Here is an 18384-nt window from a genome sequence, read left to right on the forward strand (position 1 = left end):
GCCTGATTCCCTCTCCCCCCCTCCCGCAGTAAGAAGCTTCCCGGGCCGCTGGTTGGGGACCACTGGCTTACTGGGTGGCCCTGGGCCAGTTGTCTTTCAGCCAGTGCTACCTCATAGGGCTGCTGTGAAAATAAGATGGGGAAGAAAGACACTTACATGCCGCCCTGAGCTCTTTGGAGGAAGGCAGGATAGAAACGTTTAATTATGCAAGACAGCCAAGTACCAAGGTGCTTAAAAGACCAAAATAGTTTTATGAAGAACATAAACTTTGTATGGAAAGAGGGGAGAAGAGAGTCCTAACTCTGCCTTGTTGCCTTGATCATTCAGTGTATTCAGGGAGGAAGCTTGCTCAAAGGAGCAGGATCGTTTCCAGATGAGCCAACCAACACACTGGAGGGGAGTATTTGAAAACTATCAGGAAGTTCCTAATCTAACTATGCTCAATCCACGTCTCCTCCAATGCCCCCTGTAGGATTTCCTTTGTACGCCGCTGAATCATGCACCTTACAGATCTTGCATATTCCAGCACTAGATAGATAGTTGAGCCCCTCCCCATCTCTCTTCCTCTCTCTCTCTCTCTCTCTCTCTCTCTCTCTCTCTCTCTCTCTCTCTCTCTCTCTCTCTTTCCCCTCCCTCCCTCCCCTTACAGCCTCAGCATGGGGCTGGCAAATAGCTTTCCATCTATAGCTTCACATTTGAAGTATCTTTTAGTAGCTGAGGAGCAGGCACGAGATGGTAATATCCATTTTCTAAAAGTACCTAACTGCACCACTCTCCCTCTGTCAGACTACTATAAAAATAATCATCTGTGTGGATGTGGGTGTGTTTGGTGTATGACATCATCAAACAGTTGACGAGACCAATAACCCTTCATGTTTATCTCCGTTTGTGAGTTTTTCATTCTCCCTAAAGGTAGCAGGACTCTGCACGGTTGTCGATCTTAAGCATATATGCATATTCTCCAAAGGTTTTATTATCTCAAGCTCTTTGAACACTCTGGGTGACCGTTCATGTCTACAGGCTTTCATTTTGAATTGACGGAATCTTGGATTTTAAGGGTTTTTAAAAAAAAATCCTTTTGAACTGTCTCTCTTAATATGCATAAATTAGACACGAGCAACTTGAAGCCGAGACGGACATGGGACGGCGGAAACCGTCAGACGGAAGGTGGGCAGTTTGCAAATCCACTGGCAGACGTATCGATCCCGCGTTTCTCAAAGGCGTTAACGAGAGGCCGACAAGGCCATCTGGGATGTTTCTTGTAAATGTCAAAATTATCTCCGGCTCTAGATTTGATCAGACCTTGGCTTTGCAACAGGGCAGTTCCTTGGCAGCCAGGAAACCATACGTTTTATGAACTTTCTGCAGTGCGGGATGGCTTTTCGACCATTTTTTTGTGTGTCTGTGTGAGTGCAAAAAGAACCGTTTCCTGGCTCTCTCCTTCTAGAGTTGGTGCTCTTTTGGGGAGATCTCATCCTCTTCCTCGCATGATGTACAGAAGACAGGAGTGGTCGTGCTGAAATACCCGCTTGGTTTAATGGTTAAGAGCAGCGGCCTTTTAACTGGAGAGCCGGGTTTGATTCCCCGCTTTATGAAATCCCCAGATGATTATGAGCATGTTGCCAATGTGATACTACAACTACTACTATGACAACATATTTGAAGAGCAACCACTGACGAAGATAAAACAGAAAGCGGGCCACTTAACCTAGGATCCCGTTTTGGTTGACTCTTTATGTTTGACCATTTAGACCGGGGGTAGTCAAACTGCGGCCCTCCAGATGTCCATGGACTACAATTCCCATGAACCCCTGCCAGCATTCGCTGGCAGGGGCTCATGGGAATTGTAGTCCATGGACATCTGGAGGGCCGCAGTTTGACTACCCCTGATTTAGACTTTGTTATAACCTTTTCACTTATAAACACAGAGAAGACTACTATATCATTGTGCCTCGTGATTTCCTTTTTTCTTCTGAGTCCACATTGAGGAATCCACGGTTCTATACTTGCTCACTCCTTATGCCAGAGATACTTTGTCCCTACAGCATGCCGCCAGTGGCTCTCTGAGGCCTGTTCTGCCATTTGCCACCTGCCCCATGTTTCAGTCAGAAAGAGGTTTCCCACCCTGAAATTGCCAGTGCCAAAGGAATGGAAAAGCCCCAGGCTTCTCTTCCGTGCAGGCCTCATGCTAGAGATGGGACTAAATCTGGCCCCCTTGATTAGTGGCACGCATGAATGCAGCTCTCTGTGCGAGGCAGGCTGAGTACCACTCTCTTAGACTCCGTCAGTTCTGTTTTCAACAGCTTAGCCCTGTCTGCATGAACTTTACCCACCCTTCCCATCCCTATTCTGACTCACCGGATAGCCATAGGCACCTCCTCTCTCAGCCTAGCCTGCCTCACAAGGATCAGATAGCAGAAGGTGATCATGAGCTCCACGGAGGAAAAGCAGAATAAATAACATTAAAAAAAAAAAACACACTGTTTTCCAAGGTGATGGAAAACATGTGAGCAGGGAGGGCGCATGCTATATTTTCTCCCGCTATGTTCAACAGCCAAATAATGCACTTCATGTAATGACTAGTTGAACCTGTGGGGGCTACAGTTTGCAGCCAGCTTGTGCTGACTTCTAGCCATCTCATATTTTTAGCAAGGCGGTTGAATTATTGACACCTCCACAGGTTAAATTCAGCTGGTCTCACTGCTTCTGGCATTTGTAGGAGTGAAACATTTTTTGCGCATTCACAATGGCACCAGATGATCCCAGTCCTCATGGGACTTCATACTCAGTGGCTGCATGTATACAGGCACAGGTTGTGTTGGCTGAATGAAAAAGGCCCAAATAGCCACAGTTGAACCACATTTAAAGGGTTCTTGGTCCTTTAACTGCCTTTGAAATCCACTTGTGCCATTGTGGCTCACAAAAGGCATTTAAATGTTAAAGGGACCACATTCCCCCCTCCATTGGAAACAGCGGATGACACAGACACATTATTTGTTGGCCCATAGACTTTGATCCCCTGGTCCAATCTGTTTCAAACTTGCTAGAGCTATGTGGCTCCTTTAAGGAGGTGTGCCTCATAGCTGGACCTGTTGCCAGGGGGCCAGCAAGCCCAGAAGATGACCACTTGCAGGAATATTCACTCCAGTGGGATTTCTCTGGGACTTCTGAATGAATGTGGCTCCAGCCACTCCTTTAAACGGAAAGTTGACAGAAGGCCAAGTAAGATATACCACGGGTCTCTCTGCTAGGCTGTGAAGAAATCAGCCATGACAGAGGAAGGCTGCATGTTGAGTTTAACCCCCACTTTCTCTCTCAATACTGAGACTACAAAGACCTACAAAGGATGCCGAGGGGTGACCCAGGAATCCAACCCTAGCAGCCCTAGCTTCTGTGAGCTCCTTCTTGAGGACACCTCGCAGGCATAGCCCAATCATTACAGGAAGAGCAATCACATGGTTTGCCATGTTCCAAGCATCCCCAGAGTGACCAGGATCTCTGGACATGTGTTTCCCACCTCCCCAGCTCTTGGCAGCTCTGCTCTTCAGATGGCCATAAGACTCTGCCAGTACAAGTGTCCAACTGCAGACACGTTTTATCCTGCCCAGTGTGAGGTCTTCCCACACCAGGGACTGTTGCCGCTGCAGTTAAAAATCAGTGCCAGCCAACAGTTCAAAGAGCTAGGAGAATTGGCACTCCCACTGTAACTCTTTCAGAGAACAGGGAAACGTAACTCTACTGGATCATTTAAATAAAATAGCCCTTTTGGCAGGGTGTGCAATTTGCATCCAAATCAAGTGTCTGTGGGTTTTTTGTTTTTTAAAAAACTTCTTGCATCCCATCAACACAGAACACCATGGTATTGGGACAGATTGTGCGAGTGGAACATAATGGAAGAAAATTACTCCAAAGTTGTCAAGTATGAACAGGCCCTTTGCTTTGGTCCCAATTGAGACTTGAAAACCAATCTCCGACTGTCAGCATTTTCCCCGAGATGATTCTTGGGCTTGCGTGTGTGTCTTTTTGTGCTTTGGGCAATCGCTCACTGCTTTTTAACAACATTGTACCAGCCCAAATGAATGTGAAAAATGGCACCGAAAGTTGAAGAGGAGTAAAGAAAAAAAGATACAATCTAAAGGAAGCGATTAGGTTTCTCTTGGATAAGAGATACATTCTGACATATTTAATTGAATGCTGCTCTCAGCTTTAAATTCAGCTTCACGTCTTTGTAGAACGATTCCGTTCACCTTCACTCACGTCCCGTAGCTTAGTATTAGTTTACGTAAGCAGATGGACTAAAAGAGCCTCTTGTGGTGCAGAGTGGTAAGGCAGCAGACATGCAGTCTGAAACCTCTGCCCATGAGGCTGGGAGTTCAATCCCAGCAGCCGGCTCAAGGTTGACTCAGCCTTCCATCCTTCCGAGGTCGGTAAAATGAGTACCCAGCTTGCTGGGGGTGTAAATGGTAATGACTGGGGAAGGCACTGGCAAACCACCCCGTATTGAGTCTGCCATGAAAACGCTGGAGGGTGTCACTCCAAGGGTCAGACATGACTCGGTGCTTGCAGAGGGGATACCTTTACCTTTAAGCAGATGGACTATTCTGTAGTACTTCTCATAACCGGCTCTGCGCCTACAAGAGGATCGGTTCCAGCCAGGTCTTCTCCCTGACATGCTGATATGCAGGCAGTTTTATCTCGTGACGAGGCATTGGGATCCTGCAGTCTCCCATTGAGGTCTGAAGAGTCCAGCAGTGTCCCAGATTGGGAGGGCACCCACAGATCCATGGATGGGGAAAGAAGAGCCAGCTGCTCAGAGGCCCCAGCTCTAATCAGCCAGCATGCCCACCTGTGTACCCCATCAGAGGCTCGGGCAGTGACCTGCCAGTTTTGCATGCCTGCCATCCTCCTCAAGAGCAGTCTCATCTGCTTGAGCTTTGCTACCTTGCTTGAGCCTGGGTGGCCCAGATGGTTGGGAATTGGCAGTGATTATGGGACTCCATCTTGGACATTTGCCTGGGGCTCCACAAACACCAAGATGGTTTCCAAACTAAAGTTTAGTGTCCAAGGTTCCCCATATTATTGAATACTTTATGTGATTTACAGTCTATCTGTCTTACTGAAATAATAATTTAGGGCAGAGCTCTCTCAGCCCTACCACACAGGGTGTCTGTTGTAAGGGAGAGGAAGAGAAGGCAATTGTAAACTGCTTTGGGACTCCTTCAGGCGGTGAAAAACAGGGTATAAAATCCAATTCCTCTTCAAGGCTTGTCTTGGCAGTAACAGTACAACCCTAAGCAGAGTTACACCCTTCTAAAACCTTTGTCTTCATTGGGTTTAGAACAGTTTGTTTCCTTTAGAATTACACTGTGAATCTGAATTCCCTTATTGAACTGCTCCGAAACAAAGCTTTCTAACCAAATAAAGTTCTAACTGAATAAAGTCCAAAAACAACGGTTAACAGTATGTCAAGTATTTTAAATCACTTTTTGAAATATAACCAATACAGTTTCCAACTATAGTTTATTTATATAGTATTTGGGTTTCCTTCCCCTTCCCCCCCCCCACCAGTCTTTCTTGTAGTCGTTATTTCATGCCCATTTCTTATTTCTTACCCAGCTCTCTTCAGGTTTTAAAGCCACCACCTAATAATTGCCTTGAAACATTGAAAGCATAAGTGATATCTTTGGTTAACTAGATCAGTGGTCCCCAACCTTTTTAACACCGGGGACCACTCAACGCTTGACAATTTTACTGAGGCCCACTGCCCCAACGCTCTCTGACTCTGGTCGCTATGGTAATGTTTAAACATCCCTTCAAAATAAGATACAGACACACCACAACAATGAACATAAGGAACATTTTATTTTCATGGAAACTTAAACTCATGACAATGACAAATCAATGGGAACCCTGAGCTTGTTTCTCTGCAACGAGATAGTCCCACCTTGGAGTGATGGGAGACAATGACACCCAAAGTGTGTTGTAAAGGGCCGGGAGGGGGGGGGGGGAGAAGGCGTCCTTCGTGGCCCACCTCCAATTAGTCGAGGGACCACATGTGGTCCGCAGCCCACAGGTTGGGGATCGCTAACCTAGATAATCCAAAGTGGCTTCCAAGTTCTTATGATGCAATCTTGTGAGATATCAGAACTACACAAATTTTATTGTATTCTTTTCATTTATATGTTAATCCCCCCCCCCCCAAGACTAGAAAATGAGCCCAGATTTATAAAAATCTCACTTTCTGGTCTCATTGTAGGTATTTTTTGAGCCATTATACGGTGTCGTGTTTGAAATGAAACATATCGATTTTAAAGCAAATATAATGGGGAATATTCATTCATCCCTTAACAGGGATAATTGTAATATTTCACTGATGCTGGCAAAGAATCCATAACCTGCTCTGGATCGCATAAGTCTACAATTAAAGCACATTATTTGTTTCCTTCTGTTTAGTGGACGGTGGCTGGGAGGTGTGGAGTGAGTGGTCCGTCTGCAGCCCAGAATGTGAGCACCTGAGGATTCGTGAATGTACGGCTCCACCACCAAGAAACGGCGGGAAATTCTGCGAAGGCCCAAGCCAAGAATCAGAAAACTGTACTGAAGGCCTCTGCATACAAGGTAAGCCTGGAAATGCTCAAGCTAAGTCGTCCAAGCATTTTGTCCTTTAAACAAAGATTTGTGGATGAGTCTGTAATTCATGTTAAATGCTGGTGGGTGTCGTGTGTGGCAAAATCCTTCTGCAAAGAGTGATGTGGCCATGTGTTTTCACAGCTTTGAAATTCATTTCACTGTTGGCTTTTGCTTGCAACGCCAATCCCATACCCTTTGAAGTCTATAAAAAGAATTATCTTGCCTAGAAGGAAGTTTTCTAGATTTCTCCCATGGTGAATAATGTATCAGTCATTAACTAAGGTGGTCTAACATGCGCCTCTTGTACTGAAACTCAAGGTATCAATGGGAGGACACTAAACCAGACTTGATAGCTGGGAAAAGGTTGACTCCTTTATACTCCCATGCAGGTCCAGGCGAATGGGAAGTCATGCAGAACTCTCCCTTGGCTCAGGAAGCCTATATTGACATTTTGTGGATGTTGCTACTGAATTCTGCCTAATAAAGGATTTAGGTTAAGAAGCAGTGTGTTGTTAATTCAGAATTATGTCCAAAATCTGTGGCAGATAAATGTAACAAATATTATTCCCCTCCCTTCTTTCATTCAGAAAGTCTAGCACAGTCTCAGAAGGACTGTAGGGTAGTTTCTTTGGGTCCAAAACAGACTAATAACACAAACCTTCCATGTGGAGACTCACCTCATGGTGTTGGGAAATGTTATCTAGTTGCAGGCAGCACTTGGAGACCCTGCAGGGATTTCAAGACAAGAGACTATTCAAGTTGGCCTGCCCTTGCCTACCTCTGTGGAGCTGCCCAAGACTTCCTTGGAAGTCTCCCATCTACGCACTAACCAGGACCAACAATACTTAGCTTCCAGGATCTGACAGAATCAGGCTATCTTTCCAGGTCAGGGGTCCATATCTCTTGCATACCATTTTATATTTCCATTTTAATTTCTGAAATTACACAAATCAATTCCGAGGTTCTGGCCAATAAAAATCAGGGCAGCGGTATTCAGTTTGTGGCTCAGGAGCCACCTGTGGCTTTTCTGAGCACCATTCCCCCACATAGCTTTTTTGTATAATGGTAATTGTGAACATGACTGTCTGTGAGACTCAGAGTGATCACCACTGGTCTAGAGCTTTATAGTTTAAATCCCATGCTGGATGCACGGTTGCCTACAAGTAAAAGTTATGATATACTATTTTAAGATCATACAAATTACTAGACAGAGAATGATCTTTTTTTTTTTAAGGGAAAAAAGCAAAGCAAAACTTGCAAGTAGTTGCCTGAGTAACATAAGCAGAATAGGTAATGAGACCCTTTGGTGTGTGGGAGCTTGCTCAACTACTGAGGTCTATGCCTGTGAATCTATCATGCTGTTTTCTGTTTGATTATCCTGCTGTGCATGAAATAAACTCTTCACCTTAGGCACTTGTTTGGTAGACCCCTGCTTTGCTGTGTGGATTTCTGCACTGTACCTACTGTGCGTGGATGTGTGGGGCAAAATCTGCAGGCAGCCACAGGATACACACAACCGATAAACCACAAATTTACTCACTGGGCAAAAACCGAACCAAAACAGAACAAAACTCAATCATTGAGAATCTCACCTCCCACTTAAGATATATTTTCTTTCTTTTCCCCTTTGTTTTTATTCAAGATCTATGGCTTTCTATATTTTTACTAAACCTCCCCATTTCTGTTGAGAACAATTAGCATTCTGTTTTTAAGGGTCTAAATGTTTAAAAAAGAATTATTTGTCTTGGAAGTACAGACGTTTACTTAGTATTCTCAATCCTCCATATTTCCCAGTTAAGGGGAAAATGCTGTTCAACAAGTTACAAAGACATCCTGAGACAAAATTTCCCCAAATGTGGAGTCAAAATCATGATGGGTATGAGTAATTCTATCCACAAAATGCATTGCGATAGAGGCACAGCAGGTCTGTATGTTTACCAGGTCTACATCATCAGGATCATGGCATAAGAGCCCCCTCCTAACCTAGGAAATCTCCAGTAGACTGCATTGTACAGGTTCTGTGGGGCCGGAAAAATGAGCAAGTTTGCCACCATCATCACCATGCAATAGGCCGATAATGTGTTTGGTAATATTTGTGTTACGTTTCCCTCTTGTTGGCACTTTAACCATCTATCCAACCCTACCATTACCCTGAGCTCATGAACCGTGGGGTATTCTGGCTCCTTGGGAGAAAAGAGGAACAGTCTTCATGCCACTATGTTTGGGGCAGCTGGAACAGGGGGGCTGGAAAGTCAACTGAATTCTATGTGCATATAGGGTAGATAAAGGAGGATCCATCATCTTGGTTGCCTTCTTCCAAATTTTGTTCCAGCCCTGCAATGCCCCTTTTGATGCACAGCGACCAGAGCTATATCCCATGTTCCAAATGAGGCCAAACCATATGCAGAAACATTACAACACTGGCTGTTCAATTTTCAATCCTATAGTGACACATTCATGCTTAGATACTTTAACTCGGCCAAAGGATCAACTGGACTGAAACTGCATTTCATAAGTGACCTTGCTTTTCTCAAGTAAAGGCCAGTTTGCTAGGCTCCTGCTCCTGGCATTGTGAGCAGCTTTAGGCGAAAGCTTGTGTTTCAATCCCATCTGAAAGAAGAGAAGATGCCTGAGACACAGTCCGTATCCAATGCTGCTTCGGTCTTAAGCTTCTTGAAAGCAAAGCTTGACTTTTGCCTGGCTGTGTCAACAGACACAAGCTCTGAAAGGAGGTTGCCTGCTAAAAGGATTAGGAGCTGTTTTGTGGGCTGATACCCAAGCAAAGGATTTGCTGCTGGCAAAATAAAAGGGGGGGGGGGTTGAATTGTTCTTAGAACAATGTTTTGTTTGCCATCCTTGTCAAGAGGTGAAGAAATTATCACCCCTCAAAACACCCTTTTCCACAATGTCATGCCTGTTAGCACTAGGGCTCCCGTCAACACCTTCCCTAATGCTTGCCAAGTGCTTTTTTCTTTTTTTTTAATAGAAAGTAGTTGGGCCAGATAGGGCTTATATTCAACAACGCTTCTCATCAGCCACTGGAGATTTGATTGGCTGTGCAAATTTAAAACAAAAAACAAAAAAATATTGCTTTGGCAGCAGCTGGTGTGAGTGAAGATGAACTCCATCAGCCATTTTGTGGCTGGTTCTACCTCCTCTCCTGCACCTGCCATTTTGTATTGTTTTAAGGCTTTTAACTTTTAAAATGTAAATTGCTGTATACCACCCTGAGCCACATGGGAGGGCAGTATATAATAAATTTGATGATGATGATGGTGATGATATTATGGCTGCACCCATCACACTGTGTCAAAATTCATAAAAAGACGGTTGGTTCAAGAAGATGGGGGAAGCCCTGTTCTAGCATGATTACACCTCGGGGAGGTAATTCTGTAAGACCAGTTTATTTCCTCCTGCTTCTCCTCCTCTGCTGCTTATTAAATTTATTGATGAAAAGATGCTGGATGGGATGTTCTGGAGGCTGCATCATGCAATTCTAAATCTATTGACTCCTGCTGCTAAAGCTATGTTAATTCCTCTGCATTTGAGCTATCTTCCTCTCCCAGGAAAGCAAGGAAACAAAGAAAGAACCCTACAGCTCAAATTAATGTTCACAGCCCTTATTTCATTTTTAGCTGTTGAGGGATTCTTTAAAAGATTATAAACAAGATCAGATTGATATATGGAACCAGCCATTTTGGTTCTTGATTTGACCCCTTCCACTGACATGCTCTGCCTATGTCACAAGAGGAGGAAGAAATGAAGGGCCAGGCTGCTGACATGGCACAAGGGACTGTACCACTTCAGACTGCAAGGGAGGAATCGTCGTTTTCCGACACTCACTACTTTAATAATTATTCATAAATAGAAAGCTACCATGAAAGGCTAGTCTAGAACCTCATGTGTTATGTTTAATTTGTAGGCAGTGTTTTCCATGGGGAAGTATTAAAGCTGTGATTCTCCCCACAAAAAGGTCTGAAGTGGTAAAGCCCATTCTACATTGTTAAAATTCTACTATGGTATTTCATTCTGCATCATGTGCTGACCATATGTTGCATCAAATGGAGAAACCCTTACCTCATTGTGCTTTTCAATGATTATTTCTGAAAGAAAGGGGGAAAGGAACCATTCTTTAAAATAAGCAATGGGCAGAAAGTCCAATGCTGAGATCTCCAAAATCATTCCTGTAAGCTCCATGACACCAGCAGAGCTGGTTCCCGCCTGGCTTTCCTCCATTTCATATGAAGAGGAGCTGATATAATGGGGCAGTTCCTTACAAACTCAGGCTGCCCCTGATCCACTTCTGCCTGTCTCATAGACCATCCAGGAGTGGCAGTACGGGGTCATATCTTCTAATATGGTGGAAGATCTCCTGGCAAGGTTTTCTGTCCTCTGCTACTATTTAAAAGGCTGGTCAAGAAAAATTAAAGGTGGCTTCTTGTTGTTCTACCAATGCACAGCAGTCACTTCCACTGAAAAATAGGAAGTGACATCATTGCATCAGGGTGAAAATGTAGGATTCACCGCAATGTAATATGGAGGGAGAAAAATACAGATAAACAGCAAAGCATATGAGGAGAAAGGGGAAACACCCGAACAATTGCGGTACCACATGACAAAAATGAGAACATGAAGAGCCTGGAGGACTGTAACAGCTACCAAAGCCCCAGTGAATGAACTACTGTCCCATAAAATTCATACTCCCTCTCTTCAGAATCAGGGCCATTCACCCAAATGAATTGTGCAAGCACACTGCACAAATAACAATATTAATCTTTGAATCAATTCTGCTTGTATCTTAGAGCTGACCTCGACACCCACCCATTTCGATTTTGTTTGTAATAGCTTCCCCCAGTCCCAGAACTATCCTATTTAGGAAAGGAAGAAACTTCAGAGGTGTTTTTTTGTTTTTTGGTTTTTTTACTTAGGCTGGGGGAGAATAAAACCAAGATTAAGGACACCTTTTTATAAATCTCTAGTCCTGTTGTGATGAGTTTCGAGTATGTATTTTCTTGGCAAGATGAATCTCCATCTGTATTGGCTTCATCGGATTTAATTATTAAGTGCTGAAAATTGATTTTCACCTGTGTGAGTGATTTCTTAAAATTCCTTTGTAGGTCACACCATATGTTATGTGTTCATGTAAAATTATTTTTAGGGCTCCCTCCCCCCCTCCCCCCAAGCAGGAATTGATGCAATTTTTCAGTCATCTTCATGCTTGCTTACTTGCTCTTTGTCTTTTGCTGTGCCAATAAGAGCCTTACCAGCTCTGTGTTTTTTTTCTTCCCCCCATAGGGAATTCCAAAGGAAATATGCTTCTGTGCAGTGCTACTGAAAAGTAATCTCTAAGGCTACTTTTCACAGGCACAACTTGTTAACATTGTTCCTTTTGTGAAGCTGAAAAAGATACGAACCAATCCTGCAGTTAACAAGCATAGATTTCTCTCTCTCACACACACACACACATACATACACACCCTGTGGACACCATTGCCCAAACCCAGTAAATGCATAGCTTCAGGTGTTCTTGGCTCAGAGCAAAGATTCCCAGCAAGATTTCCAGTTTCTCATCTTTGCTGCTTCAACCTCCAATTCCCATTTTGCTTCTCCTTTACCCCAGTTGAAGCTGTAATTCTTTATTTTCATGGCATTTTCTGTCTCCTTACCCCATTCCCCCCCCCAAGTAGGCATTTTGTGCATCAGCATTATACCTATAAACAGCTTCCTATGTGCATAAAAACTGCTGTATAAAAATCCGCAAGATGAATGCACACAGCAAACACGCCCATAAAACCAACAGCAAGAAGCAAAGAGCCAAAACTATAAATCCACATAAAAAATAGAAATGAAATAGGGAACATTTGCTCATCCTGAAACTTGAGTGTTTAAATAACTGAAACGAGAGAGGAGAATATTTCGGCATATTTCGAATTGCTGCGTAAACTGGGAACAATTTCTCCCTTCTGTATAGTGAGGAATCTTTCATAGTAAGGCACTTCCTATGGGAATTTCCTTACAGGGTGAAAGAGAACCACTGGGACATTTTCGGCACTGGAAGCTCCGCCCCAGGCTGTGGGCTGCAGTTTGAGCCGGGCCAGGTTGCCCTGACTCTTCTTCTTCCTGCACGGAGGAGCAACTGTCCCGATGCACCTCGTCCGCCCCAGATTTGTGCTCCCACACTGGAGCTAGGGCAGCGATGTTCCCAGTGCCTAAACAGTCTGGGGAAAGTCCATTGTCTCCAGTATCAAAGGATGGCTTCAAACAGCCATTCTCAAACTCACTGCAAAGTAGCTGTAAGTAGGATTCAGAAAACCTTTATTGACATAAATAGCTGTATATGTGGTGTGCCTGTCTATGCAGTGAGAACAACCCAGGGGGGTGGGAAAACTGTTCATTTTATCATGGCATCTCTGTACATTTCCTCCTCCCTGCATTAAACCTGGAAGTATTAAAATATTTAATTGATTAATTTTAGAAGATGCGCAGTTTTAAGGAAAAGGCTTTATCCCAAGAAACAGTTTCTACAGTACGTGATGAAAGGACTGACATTCTGTACTTTAGAAATGCAAGCAGGTTTGTCTGTGTGTAAATAAATAAGCAGAGAGAGACCATGTCTTCATTTGGGGGTTTTTGTTTATCAGAAGGTGGGGAAACGGATCTCTCTCTTTTTTTCCCCTACCCTCAAGTCAGAGCTGATTTATGGTGACCCCGTAGGATTTTCAAAGCAAGGGATGCTCTGAGGGGGTTTGCTTTGCCTGTCCCCTACATCAGTGGTCCCCAACCTTTCTGAGGCTGGGGACCGGCAGGGCATCGGGCCGCGCCCGCGCGGGCTGCGTCCGTGGGCCGCGCCAGCGCATCGGGCCGCGCCCGCACGGCCGCGCGGCCCGGCCCTGATTCCCTCTCCCCGCCCTCCCGCAGTAAGAAGCTTCCTGGGCCGCAAGCTTGCGGCCCGGGAAGTTTTTTACTGCGGGGGGGGCGGGGAGAGGGAGCCGCGGCCCGGCGCCATAGCCTTCGCGGCCCGGCACCGGGCCGCGCCCCGCAGGTTGGGGACCACTGCCCTACATGATGAGCCTAGATTTTCTCAGCTGTCTTCCTTCAAGATACTGCTTTACTCCTGAGATCTGATGAGATCAGGCTAGCCTGGGCTTTCCAGATCAGGGCAAACAGATCACGGCTTTTCAAAATAACTATGAGGTATCATTACAATGTATTTCTACATCTTTACTTCCCCAAGCTTAAATAACCAATATGGGGTTCACAGGATTGTGTCCTGAATGTCCCTGTAAATGTTCAGTCTAGCATTTCAGTCTTGAAGGAAACCATCCCATTACAATCCTTAAAAATAAATTATTTGCCGTTCAGCAGGGTTCTGGGTAAAGATGGTACCCACATTTGAAATGCAGAACTGTCCTGAACGTGTACCAACTTTCATTCTAGTTGCTTGGTAGTCAAAGAAGAAATCATACTATAACGTGTTTTGTCTCATTACACACGCCTACGAATGCCCTTTGAAGACGGATGCGGAGGGTCGGTCAGGTGCTTTATCAGTTGATGGACAATTCTGCCACAAGCACACACCTGCATTCTGAGCCCTCAGCCTTCAAGGAAGAGAGGATACTGCAATAATTCTTTTTAATGGGTTTAAGGCATTCCAAGTGGTTTTCATTTTTAAAAAAAGAAATGTCTTAATCATCAGGGTTCCCCTGACTACAAATTTCAAGCCTCTAGGCCAGGGGTAGTCAAACTGCGGCCCTCCAGATGTCCAAGGACTACAATTCCCAGGAGCCCCTGCCAGCTTTCGCTGGCAGGGGCTCCTGGGAATTGTAGTCCATGGACATCTGGAGGGCCGCAGTTTGACTACCCCTGCTCTAGGCTATAAGGACAAACAAGTTTCAATCAGGCAGCTAATTTTTATCTGCTCATCCACCGATAAGTATATTGTGAGAGATAAGAATCGTGAGGGATCTTTCTGATGAGCACAGATTACTTAAATTTCATCCATATCTAATCTGAAGTTCCTCCATTTTAATACCTCCGCCCCCCAAAAAAAAGAGCATTTATATTTCTGATAATTGGAGGGGGGCAAAAATGTTTTCCACATAGCTCAAGATCCCTTCAGTTCAAGAAAATTCTATAACTAGAATTTTCTACATCTTTATATTAAAAGGGGGCTGTGGAATATCATATATGTGTGATATCACAAATTTTGCCACAAATGTATTCCTAGGCACCCTAATTACCAAGATTTTGAAATGATAGACATTTATATAGTGGTTATAGAGGGAATTCTGAGATTCTTTCCATTATGTCCACATCACCACCTAAGTAAACTGGGCATCTATCATTGGTACATCTATCATTGGTAAACTGGGCATCTATCATTGGTAAACTGGTACTTCTATCATTCAACCTTAAGCCAGGAACAGCATAAGACCGATCTTTGGTACCTCCATAATTCCAGACGTCAGAAACCTTACCTTGTCTGTGGTCATTCACAATTATTTATTTATTTCACCCTTTTATGCCACCTCTCCAGAAAACCCAAGGCAACTTACAAAATAAAACATAATGAAAACAATCCAGCCGTTACAAACTAGAGCTACAGGCCCAGTCACAGCATACACACATAAACCACTGAGCAGCTTAAAATATCAGTTTCAGAACAAAGTGGTATTAAAATAGAACCATTTTGTCTGGGTATCTCAAAGAGGGCAGTGTGTGGGCACCAGGGAAGGCTCAAGGGGAAGGCCATTGCCATAAGTGTGGTGCCATTCATGGAAAAAGCCCTGTCTCTGGTGGCCAATGACTGTCTCAAACCTATCTTTTGTTGGTATTGTTTAATTTGCAATATGGAAGAAAACAGTAAGGTCACCAGTTTTAAATGGGTGGGGATGAATGATATAAAACTGATATTGTCAGCAGATGGGGAAAAAAGGTTCATTCATAGGATTGGAAAGAAAGTGTTTTAGAAAGAAAATTATTCCATGTACATCTATTAAGCACAACTTTCTCTCTGTCTCTCTACTTCTCTCTCCCTTTCTCTCTTTTAGATAAAAAGCCTCTTCATGAAATAAAACCCCAAAGTAAGTTTATTTTTTCTCTTGTAAATATACTTCCCCCTCTTTGATCCGTGGTTCTTTTCTATTTATTTGCGGGTTAAGGAGAAGAGACACAGTAAACATCATGGTCAACACAAAGGTCGAAATAAGAGCACCGTACAATGGCTTGAAACAGGTGCAGCCATGGTGGTGGTGGTGGTGGTGGTGGAGAATGCTGCCAAGTCAGAGCTGACTTAGGTGGACACCAGAAAGCAGGGGCAGTCAAACTGCGGCCCTCCAGATGTCCATGGACCACAATTCCCATCAGCCCCTGCCAGCATTCGCTGGCAGGGGCTCATGAGAATTGTAGTCCATGGACATTTGGAGGACCACAGGTTGACTACCCCTGCTATAGAGTTTTCAAGGCAAGATACTAGCCAGGGTGAATCCTGCCTAGCTTCTAAGATCTGATTTAGATTGGGCTTGCCTGGGCTATCCCAGCATTCATAAAGGTAAAGGTAAAGGTATCCCCTGTGCAAGCACTGAGTCATGTCTGACCCTTGGGGTGACGCCCTCTAGCGTTTTCATGGCAGACTCAATACGGGGTAGTTTGCCAATGCCTTCCCCAGTCATTACCATTTACCCCCCCCCCCCCCCAGCAAGCTGGGTACTCATTTTACTGACCTCGGAAGGATGGAAAGCTGAGTCAACCTTGAGCCAGCTGCTGGGATTGAACTCCCAACCTCATGGACAGACAACTTCAGACAGCATTTCTGCTGCCTTACCACTCTGCGCCACAAGAGGCTCATCCCAGCATTCCTACTATGCAACATTAGGCAGGTTACCAGAGCGGTGCTGTGTAAACTGGCGCTTTTGCTGGCAAAATGAAGTTTAATGCCTTGCGATCTGTTGACATATCCTCTGCCCTGAAGTTATATTTTAGATAAGAGCCCTGGGAGAGAGTTCTTGAGGTCTTGCTGTTTCCTTGACTGAAGCTGCCCATTCGAGGTCTGATATGGCTTGGTGGGAGAAGCTTCTAGAATCAACCTGGGGGAGGAGTATAAGTCTAGATAGTGCAGAAGGCCCACGGGCTATGCATTTGCCTGTCAAGCCCTGCCCCCTGCTCCCCCAGCATGCAAAAGCATACTCCTTCAGGGTGCCTGATCAGTTTCCAGAAGAGCATCATGACAGATGACTACAAAATTAGGTGTATGTACAGGTGAGGGTTGTTGTCAGCCAGCTCTGCTCGTGGGCATTCCTATCTGTCTGCTACAGGAACCTACACTAATCCAGCTTGCCAGCTCTTGCATTTGTATAGACACTCAGTCAGTGCAACACATTATGCCATTACAATATCTCTTTGTCATCATAAAGGTCCTGCCTCATTCAGCCAGAATTTTTTTTTAGCACACACGATCATGCAATAGCTTGTGTGTTTGTGTCTGCATTTTTTTGGGGGAGGGGGGTGTAATTATAACCTGGTTTTCAGTGGGATGGTGGTGGAAAGTCACAGGAGACTTATGGCAATGCTGGAGGGGTTGTCAAGGTCATTGCCTGGCCCTGCATAGTGAGCACCCTGGATCTCCTATGTGGTCTCCCGTCCAAGTTCTAACCATGATCGACACTCGTGGTTAAGAGCGGCAGCCTCTAATTTGGCAAGCTGGATTTGATTCCCTGCTCCTTTACAAGCAACCAGCTGGGAGGCCTTGGGCTAGTTACAGTCCTGATAGAGCTGTTCTCACAGAGCAGCCCTATCGGAGCTCTCTCAGACTCACCTGCCTCAGTCTGAGAGGAAGGGAAGGTCCTTGTAAGCTGCTTTGAGATTCCTCTGGGTAGTGAAAAGCGGGGTACAAAAGCCAACTCTTCTTTTTCTTCTTCGCTTCTGAGATTTGACAAGATCAGACCTCCCAGTTCATAGCTGCCAGTCGAATAATGACTCCTCAAGCACAAAACAGTGATTTAAAGTACAGTCACAAATATATATAGATATAGATATAGATGTTTAAAAGGGCGCATTGGGAAGCAGTGAGCTTCTGTCTTTAGGCACCACAGGAAGATGCCCAGCTGTTTCTGCTCTCCCTCCAGCTCGGCCGTGGCAGCAGGGAGCCCAACAGCATCTCCGCTTGCCTGATTGAGCGCCGCATTTCTGTTTATCCTCTGTTCATCTCCTACATAATGACCAGATCCTTAAGGCGGGCCAGACAGACTACTGGGGTCGATTTTAGTACCGTTCGTTCCTTGGGGAATTAAACTCTTTCTTTAAACTGGAAGATTAGAAGTGTGTTACATAAATACAGCTTGTTGCCTGCTATTGAATGAAACAGGGGGGGGCATTAAGTTTAAGGCTGCATGAATCATCACTGATGCAAAATCAAAGTCAATTATTAAGATAATTGAGAAACAACCAATTGTGGTAAATAGCCTTATATATAATTCTCTCCCGTTTGGAACTGTGAGGCTTGTGTATTAGGACTGTTTCAAAGACAGTCGAGGGGAAGGCGGAATAGAGGGATAGAGTTCCATAGCTGGAAGCCAAAAAGAGGGGAGGGGAAAGGAGAGGCTGCAGGCCCAGCCGAGAGCCGGAATGCTGTTGGTTGCTGTCTGCTAGCAGACTAATGGCCAAGTGGAGGAAATCTGGGCCCTGCACAGCTTGTGGGAAGCCGTTGATTGTAAATGAGATAATTTAATCAATTACGATTCCTAATGCATGAAACCA

General features: G+C 44.6%; 1 protein-coding gene across 3 annotated transcripts in view; it reads left to right on the forward strand.

Moving 5' to 3' along the window:
• UNC5D (unc-5 netrin receptor D) overlaps window positions 1-18384 on the forward strand; it is a 365178-nt gene that overhangs the window by 249000 nt on the left and 97794 nt on the right. For 2 of the 3 annotated variants that reach the window (XM_077307138.1, XM_077307140.1), the window contains exons 7-8: window positions 6454-6618; window positions 15681-15713. In XM_077307138.1, coding sequence (XP_077163253.1) covers window positions 6454-6618; window positions 15681-15713 — 198 coding nt within the window. The remainder of the gene's footprint in view (window positions 1-6453; window positions 6619-15680; window positions 15714-18384) is intronic. The other variant, XM_077307139.1, reaches the window with a different exon arrangement.

Source organism: Paroedura picta, chromosome 12, assembly GCF_049243985.1.
Source record: "Paroedura picta isolate Pp20150507F chromosome 12, Ppicta_v3.0, whole genome shotgun sequence".
Lineage (NCBI taxonomy): Eukaryota > Metazoa > Chordata > Lepidosauria > Squamata > Gekkonidae > Paroedura > Paroedura picta.